Source organism: Liolophura sinensis, chromosome 1 (assembly GCF_032854445.1).
Source record: "Liolophura sinensis isolate JHLJ2023 chromosome 1, CUHK_Ljap_v2, whole genome shotgun sequence".
Classification (NCBI taxonomy): domain Eukaryota; kingdom Metazoa; phylum Mollusca; class Polyplacophora; order Chitonida; family Chitonidae; genus Liolophura; species Liolophura sinensis.
Genome location: NC_088295.1, coordinates 23715142 through 23730097, shown reverse-complemented (window position 1 = coordinate 23730097; position 14956 = coordinate 23715142). Strand labels below are relative to the sequence as shown.

General features: G+C 38.9%; 1 protein-coding gene across 1 annotated transcript; it reads left to right on the top strand.

The window, feature by feature from the left end:
- The first annotated feature begins 4517 nt into the window (after nucleotides 1–4517).
- On the top strand, nucleotides 4518–14953 carry LOC135461427 (scavenger receptor cysteine-rich domain superfamily protein-like). Its single transcript, XM_064738527.1, has 10 exons — nucleotides 4518–4637; nucleotides 4795–4854; nucleotides 6314–6449; nucleotides 9579–9736; nucleotides 10050–10194; nucleotides 11951–12138; nucleotides 12534–12678; nucleotides 14104–14276; nucleotides 14557–14720; nucleotides 14900–14953. The coding sequence occupies exons 1-10, from the start codon at nucleotides 4610–4612 to the stop codon at nucleotides 14951–14953; spliced, it is 1251 nt and encodes a 416-aa protein (XP_064594597.1). The 5' UTR covers nucleotides 4518–4609.
- Nucleotides 14954–14956: the final 3 nt, after the last annotated feature.

The window sequence follows — 14956 nt, the reverse complement described above, 5'->3', positions numbered from 1 at the left end:
GATTATGTTAAGACTCCACCAGTAGAGTGTACACAGAATTCACAGGATAATGTTATGAAAGTTTTCGAGCCATTTATTTGTAACGGTAAATTCTCACTTAAAAAATGACATGTCTTGTGATACAAAGATCAGGGTATTAAGAGATACTGGAGCTTCTCAGTCTTTATTGTTACAAGATGTTTTGCCATTTTCTGATGAGTCATATTCTGAATCAAATGTATTTATTAGAGGTATAAGCTCTGCTGAATTTAAATCTGTGACTCTTCACAAAGCTGACTTGTCCTCAGATATTATTTCGGGTCCTGTTACTGTCGGCATTAGGCCTACTTTGCCTTTTAAGTCATCTACTACTTGATAATGATCTTGCTGGTGACAAAGTAATGGTTAATCCTATTGTGACTGATAAACCTTGTTTAAATCAAACTGGATCCTGTTGAGAAAGAAATTCCAGATTTGTATCCCTCTTGTGCTGTAACGAGGTCTATGTCAAACAAACTTTCTGATGACGACAAAAACACAGTAACGGACTTACAAGATACATTTCTTACACAAATGTTTACTCAAGGCGACTGCATTGATAATGATGAATCAGATCATTGTACACCTAATGACATATCACATGCTTCTAAACATCAGCTTGTAACTGAACAGCCTAAAACCAAGAAATTTCATGTTTGTTTGACAGAGCTGCTGGTTTAGGTTACTTTTTTGTGCGGCTAAACTGTCGTGTATTTCGCACAAGCCATCTCTTTATAATACAGACGGTTTGGGTCGTAACAAACTGCATTCAAATAATTTTATTAGCCATGCATCATATCCTTATTTAGGACATTATAATTCAAAAGCGATATATACCAAGACGCACCCACCATACACAAATATTATAAAAGACCATTTTTAGAATAAGTTTTTAACTCTTTCATCTGATTTTGGCGTCATTGTTATGTTTTGTTCTCCTTTAAGTTTGAATGTAGCTGTATTTTGCAATGTTATGGTGATTCATGGTGATGGCAATAACTCAGACTAGAAGGTAAGGTACCGGAATAGTATGGTTGTTCACGATGATGGCATTAAAGGGTATTGGAATAGTATGGTAGTTCATGGTGATGGCAGTAACTCATACCAGAAGGTAGTTTATCGGAATAGTATGGTAGTTCATGGTGATGGCGATAACTCAGACCAGAAGGTAGGGTATCGGAACAGTATGGTAGTTCATGGTGATAGCAATAACTCAGACTAGAAGGTAAGGTACCGGAATAGTATGGTAGTTCACGATGATGGAATTAAAGGGTATTGGAATAGTATGGTAGTTCATGGTGATGGCGATAACTCAGACCAGAAGGTAGGGTATCGGAACAGTGTGGTAGTTCATGGTGACAGCAGTAACTCAGACCAGAAGGTAGGGTATCGGAATAGTATGGTAGTTCATGGTGATGGCAGTAACTCAGACCAGAAGGTAGGGTATCGGAACAGTATGGTAGTTCATGGTGATAGCAATAACTCAGACTAGAAGGTAGGGTACCGGAATAGTATGGTAGTTCACGATGATGGCATTAAAGGGTAATGGAATAGTATGGTAGTTCATGGTGATGGCAGTAACTCAGACCAGAAGGTAGGGTATCGGAACAGTGTGGTAGTTCATGGTGATGGCGATAACTCAGACCAGAAGGTAGATTATCGGAACAGTATGGTAGTTCATGGTTATGGCAACAACTCAGACTAGAAGGTAAGGTACCGGAATAGTATGGTAGTTCACGATGATGGCATTAAAGGGTATTGGAATAGTATGGTAGTTCATGGTGATGGCAGTAACTCAGACCAGAAGGTAGGGTATCGTAAAAGTATGGTAGTTCATGGTGACAGCAGTAACTCAGACCAGAAGGTAGGGTATCGGAACAGTATGGTAGTTCATGGTGATGGCAGTAACTCAGACTAGAAGGTAAGGTATCGGAATAGTATGGTAGTTCATAGTGATGGTGATAACTCAGACCAGAAGGTAGGGTATCGGAACAGTATGGTAGTTCATGGTTATGGCAACAACTCAGACTAGAAGGTAAGGTACCGGAATAGTATGGTAGTTCACGATGATGGCATTAAAGGGTATTGGAATAGTATGGTAGTTCATGGTGATGGCAGTAACTCAGACCAGAAGGTAGGGTATTGGAATAGTATGGTAGTTCATGGTGATGGCAGTAACTCAGACCAGAAGGTAGGGTATCGTAAAAGTATGGTAGTTCATGGTGACAGCAGTAACTCAGACCAGAAGGTAGGGTATCGGAACAGTATGGTAGTTCATGGTGATGGCAGTAACTCAGACTAGAAGGTAAGGTACCGGAATAATATGGTAGTTCACGATGATGGCATTAAAGGGTATTGGAATAGTATTGTAGTTCATGGTGATGGCAGTAACTCAGACTAGAAGGTAGGGTATCGGATTAGTGTGGTAGTTCATGGTGATGGCAATAACTCAGACCAGAAGGTAGGGTATCGGAACAGTGTGGTAGTTCATGGTGACAGCAGTAACTCAAACCAGAAGGTAGGGTATCGGAATAGTATTGTAGTTGATGGTGATGGCAGTAACTCAGACCAGAAGGTAGGGTATCGGAATAGTGTGGTAGTTCATGGTGATGGCGATAACTCAGACAAGAAGGTAGGGTATCGGAATAGTATGATATGTATGAAAGTTCATGGTGATGACCATAAGGTCTAAAGACATGCGGTCGGTTTGATATCATAGGTCATCATGATGACAGTATACTCTGGCGATAAAGTTTCGGAATGATATGAAAGTTCATGGTGACAACAATAGCTAAGGTCTGGTGGTAAGATTGCTATGACTGCCCATGGTGATGACGCTAACTAATGTAAGATATCGGATGGGTATAATAGTTCATGGTGATGACAATAGCTAAGGACTGATGGTAAGGTATTGGTTGGTATGACAGTCCATGGTGATGATACTAACTAAGGTCTAATGGTAAGGTATCGGACTGGTATAATAGTTCGTGCTGATGACAAAAACTAGGGTCTGACCATATGATATTGGATTGGTATGATGATGGTGATAGCGATAACTAAGGTCTAAAACATGACGTCGGGTGGTTTGATAGTTCATAGTGATGACAATAATTAAAATTATTTAAAAATTAAAGACATGGAATCGGTTTAATATTACAGCTACGATCTGACGGTAAGCTAGTGGATTGTTATGATAGTTGATGGTGATGACAATAACTAAAATCTGATGGTAAGTTATCGGATTTTATGAGTGTTCATTGTGAAGGCAACAACTATAAGGTCTGACGGTTAGGCATTGGGTTGGTATGATAGTTCATGGTGATGACAATAACTGAGGTCTGATAGCATGGTGTTGGTTTGGTGTGACAGTTCATATTAATGGCAATAATTTATGTCTGACGGATAGGTATGATAGCTCATGGTGGTGGCAATAACCCATGCCGAACCGTGAAGCATATGAATGGTATGATAGTCCATGATGACGCCGATAAATTGTCAGAATGGTAATACAGGAATCTCTGTGTTAAAGTTAAATGCAATTAATCGGTTTTAAGAAGGTTTTTATTTTGTCTAACGGTGAAGAGAGTTTAAAGAGCTCTGAGTCAGAATCCAGACGAATGGAACATCTCGATCGCTGCTATTCTCTGGCTTTTTGACTTTATAAGGTGACTGTTAAATTAAAGTGCTCGACGTTGATTCAGGACATAGATCTATTGGAACTGTGTTCCAAGTTTTCCAGTTCAATGTCTATGTGTACCTGTTGTGATATAATTCGATTTCCGTTGTTTGAGTGCTTGTCCGGTGAGTGCATATTCAGGAGGACAGAAAGTTACTTTCATTTGTGACACATTCAAGAGAGCTAATTACAGCTTGCAGTTAACACTTTTAGCGTATTGCGGTAATACTGTGTGCCAGATTAGGTAACTAAGTTTTTGATGTATTGTTTTAAACTGAAACAGATATTGTTTTTTATTTTGTTTGGTGAGTATTTAATATCAGCTCCATTGATTACCTCATCAAATTTCAGCTGACTCTGAGCTCTTATTTGAGACCTGTGTCATTTTGAAAACTTAGTGTCACGAGTTCGTAAGAAAACACTGAGCGCTCAAGTCTGAGCTTTGAGCGCCAGATACTAGTATGTATATGAACTGATTCATACGGATTTTATAACTGATATACAAAAACTGTCTAGTTATCTAAATATCTGCTATCAGAACCATATACCGTATGCAGTCTGGTGCTAATAATTGGGGGCGGAGATGGATCAGCAAAAATAAACACGTCAGAGACAGCTGAAGCTGTCATCAAATTACTCGATCATTTCTAACGTCACTGTTAACCTCAGACCTATTGCCTACGTATACACCCAGCACCTATGTACCATACTCGATCAAACTTTCGAAATACCTGATAATACTAGTATATGATTAGCACTCCTATCTCAGTGTACCAGTATTGATTGAATATATCAATTCACTCATACAGCGCATGCGCTTACACAGGTGGATTGTGAAATAAGTTCCTTCATTTAGAGGTTCGTGTTGGTATTCTGCTAAGACGACATCTACGTCCGCGACAGACGGCATAAGAAATGATTCCAGCATGGTTTTTCAGACAAGGTATATCTAAATGTAGTTCTGCTATTTCCCACAGAATGGCCTGTGAGACGAAATTGGGTCAGACCCATGGGTTTAGCAATCTAAACGACTAAATTCCTCTGTTGCCCTGGAAAAGTCTCGATGTGCTGTATTTTTATGATGTTGGTTTTGATTTCAGGTTGCGTGTTGATTCTACTCATCAGTGTTGCAAATGTATTCTGTTCCGAAATTTCACCCGGTAAGTATTTGTCAGCTATTGTTATCTTAGGTTATGGCGGTACGTTTTACAGTTCATTTTGTTTCCTATAGTTGTAGAGGGTGGCTATCTGTTAGCACAATATCTGGGTCATGACACATAGCTTCAACCAGTTATCAGAGTAAGGTTGTTGCTGGGAGTCATTCGTTAATTCACCGACAAGGTTTAGGCTGGGTAGTCTGCGGGACACATACTATATAGTCTGTTTCTTTTAACTAAGCCTTAATCAGCTTTAAAATCTCTGTAAAATCACTCATAGTCACATCCAAAATTGCCTTTCGTCAGACACCTTGGACTAATGTAACTTATTTTATAGTCCCAGGTGTTACCCGTAAAATGGAAGTCGATAGCCAGAACAGGGCGAGGCAGTTAGACAGCGAGTAGAGAAATGTCCTCTATCGGCTTACATTCCATAAGCAGGTTTTCAAGACCAAGACTTCATTACTATGAGTGACGCCATGATTAGTCAAAAGGAAATGACATAGGTTATTGGGTTGTGGGCGTGGAGAGTAATCTGTTGTACAGAACAAACTCTACACATTAAAGACGTCGACAATACTGTTCATGCGAATAGGTTACATTTTTTCCATTACAGAATTTACCAACATCAAACTTTGAAGGCATATGTCATGAGATCATAGCTACAACAGATAAAATAAATTTCCTATACCATGTCATGTATCAAAAGTTGTAAACATTTTAAAAGCGGCAGTCGGTCACAAACATGGTGTCTTAGGGTGTCCCGATCCGCCAAAACACACTGAACTCCGTCCATCATCCAGCGTGCCTCATCTTTCTGAATAATTATGACGTCTCTCGAGACAGTCTTGCTGTCGGAGACAAACTTATGAACTTTATGGTGTCGTGTGTTACTGAGAAAAGCCAATGCTGTCAGTGCGTATGAGTGATTTTACAGATAAATAGAGGCGACATGTTAAAAGAGAAAAAACAACAGCATGGTGTTATGCTGTAAAATCATATCCTATATTGCACATGCTCTACAACGAAATTTTACCTCGCGGCGGGACAAGATTTCTTCTATGACTGTGTCTTAAAACGTTAAACACGTATTATTCAAATAATATAAAATTTCTCTGTGTGAGATACCTTAACATTTTAAAGAAAAAAAAAACAAACAATTGCAAGTAAGCGTTTCATTACCTAAACCATGGGTCTTAAAAGTTATTTAATGTCTTAATCGATTGTATTACCAAAAACCAGAGGACTCCTTATAGAACCAGCACTAAATACTTTATATTTCATGCTGATCGTCTAAAGAGGTGAAATTAAAGATTCTTAATATAAAATTGACCGTCTGGTGTATTCGCATATATATCGCTCTTTATAATATATATAAATATATATATATAAATATAAATGCAAGGGTGAATTAGTCGAGGACATAAAATTACAATATGTCTATGTGCAGATATATTTTCAGCAGGACCCCTCATTCGAAGATCTACGTATTTTGGTAACTTGCAAGTCTACGATAACAATGAATGGAAGAATTTAACCGTGTCTTCGTTAGGCATTCCGGAGCAGAAGGTTTTATGTCGGCAGTTAGGAGATCCAGCGTGAGTACGCCTGTACCCAGCTTAAAGGAGAAGACTAACGATTTTTTACTTCGTTTGTTTCTAGACTAGACCCGGGCATACTTAAATCAGATTTAATTTAAGAGATGAATTAAGAGATGAGAGATGAACTAATTTCTAAAACGGAAGTGACACACTTGGTGCAAGAACAACACAAACCTACTGTCAGCATACACTGTCTGGCACTGAACCAGAGGTGTGCTGTAGCTGTACACAAAAATGTATCCATCATTTCAAACACATTTAAGCAGCACGTGGACACGTGTTGGTCGTTGTTTATAGACCTACACTGACACAAATATCATCTTCCTCGGACACGACGGACTCCGTAGCTTAGACTGGAATGAGTACCGTGTACTGCTAGTGTTTTGACTGCCGTATTTTAGCCAGCGATCATTACGCTTGTCATTCAGGGTGAATATACTTGGACTAACATCATTTAACTCGTTGTCTATTTACATTTATACAAACCTTGCAGTGTATAGCATAGCGAGGCCTTATTCCACTATGTCTACCTTCTAGGAGGCCTGACGTGATCGAGTTGCATAGACCTAAATTTTTCTCAGCTATAAAGTTTATTGTATCAACGCCCCCCCCCCCCCCCTCCTTCATTCGTTGATCACCTATTACCCGAATTGACAAACTCATTCTTAAGAGTGCCTGTATTCTGTCAAATTTGGCACATACAATCAAATAAAAAATGTCTTGGCCTTGGTGCTACTTGACTCGGGATAAGTAAATATTACATCATACTTATCTTATATACATTCACCTATATATGTCTATAAGTGGGTGCGGAATCCGTTCTCAAGCCGTCTTTTATGGATTTGCATTTTCCAAATATTATGGAATAACAGCGACGAAATATTATCTTACTGAGATAATCGGATAATAGTTTACGCTAAATATATTGTCAGCAAAAAAATACACACTATACCAATAAAATCAACCAAATGGGAAATTAATAAGAATAGTAAATAAATGTACCAGCGGAACAAGAAGATTAATTCATCATTCGTTTAGATCCATGCATATATCATATATTCGTGAGACCATGGGCTAGATCCCCACTTCCTTCACCCAAAACCCAAAACTTCAAATAACTTGACCATCATTGAACACACGTTAAACTGGTTGTTGGGGATTGACAGGTACGTACATACGTCCGTCAGACACCATATGATTTGTCTAAGTTGGCCATATTCCGTTGAAATTCCGTTTCTTAAAATAACATATAATATATTCACGTGACTTCCTACATTTAAAACTAAGTTACGTAAACACACCTGTGCTTTCACTACAGATGCATCATCGCCACACAGTGTATATGCTGACATAGTATTATGTTGCTATTGTACTGACTACACGCACCACGTGAGTCACTTCCTTTTTATAAATTAGTTCATTAATCGGTTATATTAAAATTGATTTAAGTATCTGAGGGTTTTGTGTTTATGAAAGAGGATCTAGAAACAACTGAAACCAAGTCAAAAGCCGTTGGCCTTGCCCTTTAATCCTTCAACTGGATTAAGATCATTTCAACATAAGATTAAATTACACACGCGATGCACCAAGCTGAATTAGTATAAGTTACAGTCTAACCTCCGAAAATTTCAATCTCTTCTATAAAGGGTCAGGTTTAATTCTCAGATAATCTACCAGTGTACTGCTTGTTTTAACGAGTATAAAAGTGGATTTTATTGACCCTATACATAGAATGGATCAAACCGACATTTGGACATATAATATGTAATCTTTGAATTTTTAGAATTGTTTATGCCTATTTTTCAATGTGAAATTCCACGCGGATATTGCGGGTTTTAACGGGAGTCATCGGGGATGTTGACGGCTTACGTATTGCTATCTAATGTCAATACAAAATGACAGTAAAGTGTAGGTGGCTTTACATGGAAGGCTTAGAGATCGCCTGGAAATATATCTCTGAATGAACTGCTGCTATCTACACATTTGGTGCGTATGCCCAACGGAAGCTTAAGCATGCAAATGACCCTCAAGACAAGCTTAGAATTTAATCTGTAATGCACCATAGCGGTTTATTTTAAACCAGCTCTTCAACTAGAAGAATATTTTATCCCAAGACGGGATATTTTTTGATTTGGAATTAGATGGCTATTAACAAAGCAAAAGATTCAATAAAGGTGTCAGGATGTGAAGAAATCAAAACAACCACACGTTGGCTTTAACTCTTCATAGTTCCTCTCTCTGTTAGATGTCACGGTGTTAAGAAATCATAACACTAACACGTTGACTTTAATTCTTCATAGTTCCTCTATCAGTTAGGCTTCTTTCTCGTTTTTTAAAGTCAGTTCCTTTTTTGCTTGCGTTTTTGCATTCTTTCACGGCTAGTTTTATGATACCCAGCTCTGAAGTAAATGATTCCCTGATTAAAAATCCATGAGCGCTGTTTCCTTGTGACGCATGTCCTCATTGACGTCTCTATGGCTCTTAATCAAAGCCAGTAATATGCCTTTATCTAATCTGGTCAAATGTTTGTTTCATTTCACCTTAAAATAAGCCACAGTAATTTCGCACAGACAGGGCCACGTGCTAAGACGCATAACACAAACCTGGGTTGTAAGTTGAGCTACCTGACAAACACTTGTGACCAGAACATGGGACGTTGATCTGTGAAGATGTTAAATATAGGCCTGTTGTACTTTTCCTGTTCTGAAATTGGACAGAGGAGGAAATCTCCAAAGTATAAATATCATAGGAAATTAAAAATGATGGAAATTATGTAGACATATATATGTGTTTGCTTTTTATCGGCGACAATGAAAAGACCATTTTCTACGGAGTAAATTCAACCAATTTACTGGATATAAAATCTTTCTTATGTTTATGGTTTGAACGTCTGGTGCTCGGAAAGCATCTGTGCATAAAGCTTAACACCAGTGAGTTTAGATCAGTTTTAGCGTGTCCGATCCAGGCAGCAAGTCCACCCACCCAGTGAGGTGATGAACATCGCTGCACCAAACTTTTCTAGTAATCGTCCATAAATATAAAATTAATATTGGAAATGTTACTGTCTTAGTGTGTTTAGTGTGATTTTTTTATCTTTTGAATGCATATGTGTTTGCTGTTTTTCAGTGACTGGACATATTACCACAATAATGGCTTTCCATCTACTAATCATCTGTCCCTTGATATCACCTGTGTGGGCAATGAAACGAGCCTGTCTAAGTGCCCAACTGTCAGAAAGTCATTCACTCAGAGCAACGATAGACAGATATACCTTCGCTGTGAAAGTCAGTTCTGCTAAGTTTCTTCATTAGATTATCATATTGTGCAGATAATGTGTATAGTGTTTGTAGATTCTGTAAATTCCCAGGTGCAAATTTGGTTCCGTTTACCGTCTCTTGGTTTAACAGACCTGTGGACCCGTCGACTGTGGACTGCATGTGTACTAACAGCACTATAATGAGACAAACCCTGAATCATAATGTTTACGCATGGCAGCATACATGTTTTTGTAGGTTAATGTATTAAATCCTATACGAATCCACCGTTTGTCATGCCATCACTGACAATCTGACTTTTTCGCTGGTGTCGATGTTTCAGGATTAAGCTTTCTGTTAGAATATGGAAATGCAAGGGACGGGCTCGTCGTGGTGAGTGATTCAGTGCACAATTACCCCGTGTGTGTGGATAACATATTTGACGGGATTATGGCTAGAACAGTTTGTAAGAGTTTGGGTTTAAACAGGTAAGCCTTGTTCAAAATAAAAATGATATAAAAATATACTACAGCATACGATCGTCTTTGTAGAGCTGCCTCAATATAAAAATGTGTGGCCCGACTGTTTTACTTGTAGTTTTTAGCATGCACGGAGATACTGATAGCTTATGTTAGATCAACATACGTTTCAGCTCTATAATATTTTCGCAATATATAAATCGAAACAAATCCTAGAGATAATTCTTGGTACGAATCCAGCCCCGATTAGGCCGGCAGCAAACAGTTGTGACATTCCTCTGTAGAGACAATCGAACCAAAACATGAATACTAGTGGTGAATTTTTCGTCCACCATTATCGGGAAATCGGGTCAACGGAGTAGTCTCCCTTGTAATCGAAAGGGTGAATTATTCTAGGGTTGTAATTTCCTTATGATGGTGGACGGAGCATGACAACATCTAAGTTTTAAAAATGCTACAATTCATCCAGCCTGAAATACATTTTCTCAGTGATATATGTTCCCGCTGTAGTGTAACCTGCTAGTCTAGGTCAGGTCCCACTGACAGATGGAAGATGTAAATCTCACTTCGCTCTTTAAAAAATTACAGTAACAGTGACACGAATCTGGTTCTGAGAGTTTCTTGAGAGTTCGATTTTGAGTTTATCAGGAGCTAGGAGTACATATGCATGGGTTTAGTTTCTACATAACGTGGGCATAATCATCTAGAATAGGAACAAGAAATGTCTATACAATGGACAATGAGTTCGAAAAGATCTATTTGTTTAGAACAATTGATATACCGACAGACTAAATCTGTTAAAAAAAATTAATGTATTTTATTTTATGGTCAAATATATAAATATGTAAAAGTAGCCTAGCATTTTTTATAGAAATTACAACACAAATCAGAAAGTGTATCCGAAATATGCAACAAGTGTACGAATTTGTATTGATTTATTTTGATTGTTGTTTAACAGTTTTCCACTAATACTATTCTATTATGGTGGTCAGAATCACGCGTACAAGGAACCGCAATACACAGGATAAACCCGTGATCTTTGGCAGGCATCTTTCTGACGAACTTCCCACGGTTGACGTGACACCACACGCAGACGTCTTCCTCAGCCGCATGTTGTAACCAAGAAAAAGATGTATTTATAGCTGCTAAGCCCGGTTTAAATTTTAGTCTGGACTTAAATCACATTATACATTTGTATTAGAAAAAGACTGGTATTTAGACTTAGGTCTGGATAAACTGTTAATACACTTTTGAACCACCAGCCAATGTAGCATAGACAGCGGAGGAATCCACGAATTACCTGTGACCTCGTGTGTCCTTGTAATGAAAAGAAGCGAATATATGAACCAGGGGGTAATTTTGTAAAATGTGCATTGGTCGCATTTACCATGTGATTATAGATCCGTCATTTTTCCTTGTTCAGCTCTAATCCGTTTGTCTCACTCTTTGGGGAGCCCTAGTGACAATAAGCGGTCTACAACACTCGATGTAGTATGGTGTGAATATTTGGACGTCATGCGAGGGGAAGTTCGTCAGTAACACGCAAACGATCATAAGTTTATTCCAGAACTCTAGTTTCTTTCATTTATAAAGTTGAACGCCATCATATAAGTCAAAAACTTCAGAATCTGGAGTTCAACAACAATTAGACAAATAAATAAATCTAATCCCCCATAAATAGTGTAGGAATTTTTATTGCTTTTTTCGGGTCGAATATCCATTTCATGTATCTGACAAAACGATTAGGAATCTGTTGATTTTTCAGCTCGAGCCCCCTTGTTATGTACCCGAATATCTACAAGCGGAGAATCACACGTGCTATCAAGCTTAAATTAACATGTTCAGAAAATAAGACTGACTGTGAATTTCATACGACGAATACAAATGAGTTTTGTGAGGATTCAACCGGTATAACATACTTGACCATTGGGGCAGTCTTTTGCAAGGACGAAGGTACGTGCTTCTTACAAGTTATGGCATAGTAAGTTCACAATCATTAAAACGTAACTAAGTCATTTCGTAAACAAGTCCAAGAAAGTTCCTTCTATAATAGAAATACTTGTAGCATTAGATTTATTTTTATTTCTTGTTGTTTTACGCAGTACGCAAGAATATGTCACTTTGCAGTATTAGAACAGAAGTACTTATGCTACACAGACCTGGCCACGATTATAAATCTCAACGTTGTCTTCTCTTTTCCTTAGAAGGCAGTTCCCTCAGGAAGATAGATGTTTCCTAGTTCGTACTGTTTGTTATATACAGGTAATGGGACTACAATTCTTCGCCTTTAGTTCAGTATGTACATGTTTTAACTACTGCACATTTTTAAATGTTCATTATTCTCACAGCCTTGGAATACCGATTATCTAAATATGATAACGAAACTATTGGGAGACTGGATGTCAATATTAGCGGTGCCTGGGGACCTGTGTGCGACACGGCGAACGACATAGGATTTGCTCAGATGGCTTGCCATGCTATGGGATCACCCAGGTATGTTAGATTCAACTCGCCGTTATGTGTTTCAGATACTCCCTTTATCAACCTGTGCGAAAGTACAGTATATATTTCCGTTTCTCTCGTCTGTCTTTCAACCCGTCTGATTTGCCACCCGCCGAAATACGTTATCGTCTGTACCTGTCTTGCCATGAGTCGGAGGGTATTAATGTCGCTGTCTTGCCACATGTTGGAGCGTATTGTTGTCGCTGTCTGTCTTGCCACCCGCCAGAGATTTGTGTCGTCCCTGTCTGTCTTGCCACCCGTCTGATTTGCCATCTGCTTAAATATACTGTCGTTTCTACATGTCTTGCTAGACGACAGAGAGTATTGTTGTTCCTGTCTTTCTTGCCACCCATCTGAAAGTATTGTTGTCCCTGACTGTCTTGCCACACGTCAGTATTGTCGTCTCTCTCTGTCTTGCCATCCATCAGAGAGTATGGTCGTCTCTGTCTGTCTTGCCACATGTCAGAGAGTTGTGTCGCCCCTATCTGTTTTGTCACACGTCTGATTTGCCAACTGCTGAAATATATTATCGCCTCTTCCTGTTTTGTTACGCGACAGAGTGTATTGTTGTCCCTGTCTCCCTTGCCACACATCTGAGGGTATTGTTGTCCCTGACTGTCTCGCCACCCGTCTGAGAGTACTATTGTCCTGTCTTGCCATCCATCTGAGAGTTTGACGGGATTAAAAATCTATTGTTGTCCCTGACTCTCGCCAGATGTCAGATAGTGTAGTCCTGCCTGTCGGTCTTGTCTCCCGTTTGAGAGTATTGTAGTCCCTTAGAAAAAAAAAGACTTTGTAAATTATCAACCCTGCATATTTTGTGCCTTTATAAATTTGGCAAATTTACCATGGGCATAGTTTAGCTCATGAGTGGGCCATTAATCTGTAGTGCAGCTAGACTGTTAATCCACACAAGGCTTTGAACGTATACATAGCAGGGACACCGCTACGGCACTTGAAAGCTAAATGTGAAGATCAGTGACACTTCTCATCTGATAATCAAGAATTTTGGAAAGAAATTTTACCCCATGTATATAAAAGAAAAAAACTAGGTTTTGTTGACGAATATTTTAGATTGGCTTACTTCATCATCAACCTCATAACGGGGAAGTATGGTTTCCCAAAGAATATTTGTCACTGTGAGCAAGTTAGTAATCGGTCTGAGTCATAAATTCATAAATAATATCTTCTGCTCAAAAGTTTCCGACAGTAACACTCAGGGGGGGGGGGGGTATTTAAAAAAACAGAACATTGTTTATTTTAACATCAGCGTAACACCATTCGAAAGCAAATACTTCCATTGACATTTCAAGAGCACATTGTTTGATATAACTTGTAACAGTTATAACTGAATGAATTCTAAAAGTGATGAACAAAATGGCATGTGTCCGAGGTGTAGTGGTTATCTCTTTGCAGTACGGATGCACGGTATTACACCGGACTATACAGTGGCGGGGACTTTGGCAGGCAGGCACTCAATCTCGAGTATTGTATACCCATGAAAGGATCAGATAGTGGTTTCTGCAAATACAGCATGATTGGTAACCCGTGTGATAACCAAGGGTACCTCGCCTTGTCATGTGCAAATGGTAAGTGTTCTTCGTGTTGTCCTGAGTCCTGTAACAATGACCACAGCAAAACGATACAGACGTGATCGCAACTAGATCGAGATCTAACAGTCATTGTCTACCTGTAGCCTTTTCCACTGACAGTGCGCGAAACATGAATCAGATAAAAATGAATTCAGACCTATTCAAAACACCAATGACTTATACCAGGTGCAGATACCAGGTGCAATTTTTATCTATGCACTAGTTAAACCGAGCTATGCGTTTTAAATTTATTATGCGGTGGATACTTTGTGTACAGCTACAGAAGGGCAGATTCGGTTGCTCACCCATACAACTGGTACAGATTCCGGCACATTACAAATTTATCACGACGATGAATGGCTGGGTATTGGAGTTAATTCTTCCGAAGCATCAGCTCTACAGGTGGGCTACTGTGGCTTGCAGAACTCTCAACATGTCTACGTAAGTATTGTTCGTTGTACGTGGAAGTCATAGATATCCCAGTACTCCTGTTCAAAGAGCAGACTTTCCGCTCCCAAGATTTCGATTTTTAAGCTCGTACAGTTGTTTTAAGGGACACAACGAATGTTTATGCATTGAAAGCACTAAAGACAATTATTTCGTCTCTCTCTGTTCGGCAGAAATGGCGTAGATGTGATGATCAGGAAACAAACTGTCGAGGTGTGGCTGAATAATGT

Coding starts and splice junctions, on each gene's coding strand:
- LOC135461427 (XM_064738527.1), top strand. CDS start 4,610: ATGATTCCAGCATGGTTTTTCAGACAAG. Junction 12,139..12,533: donor AGTCTTTTGCAAGGACGAAG/GTACGTGCTTCT, acceptor TTATTCTCACAG/CCTTGGAATACCGATTATCT. Junction 14,277..14,556: donor CGCCTTGTCATGTGCAAATG/GTAAGTGTTCTT, acceptor CTTTGTGTACAG/CTACAGAAGGGCAGATTCGG.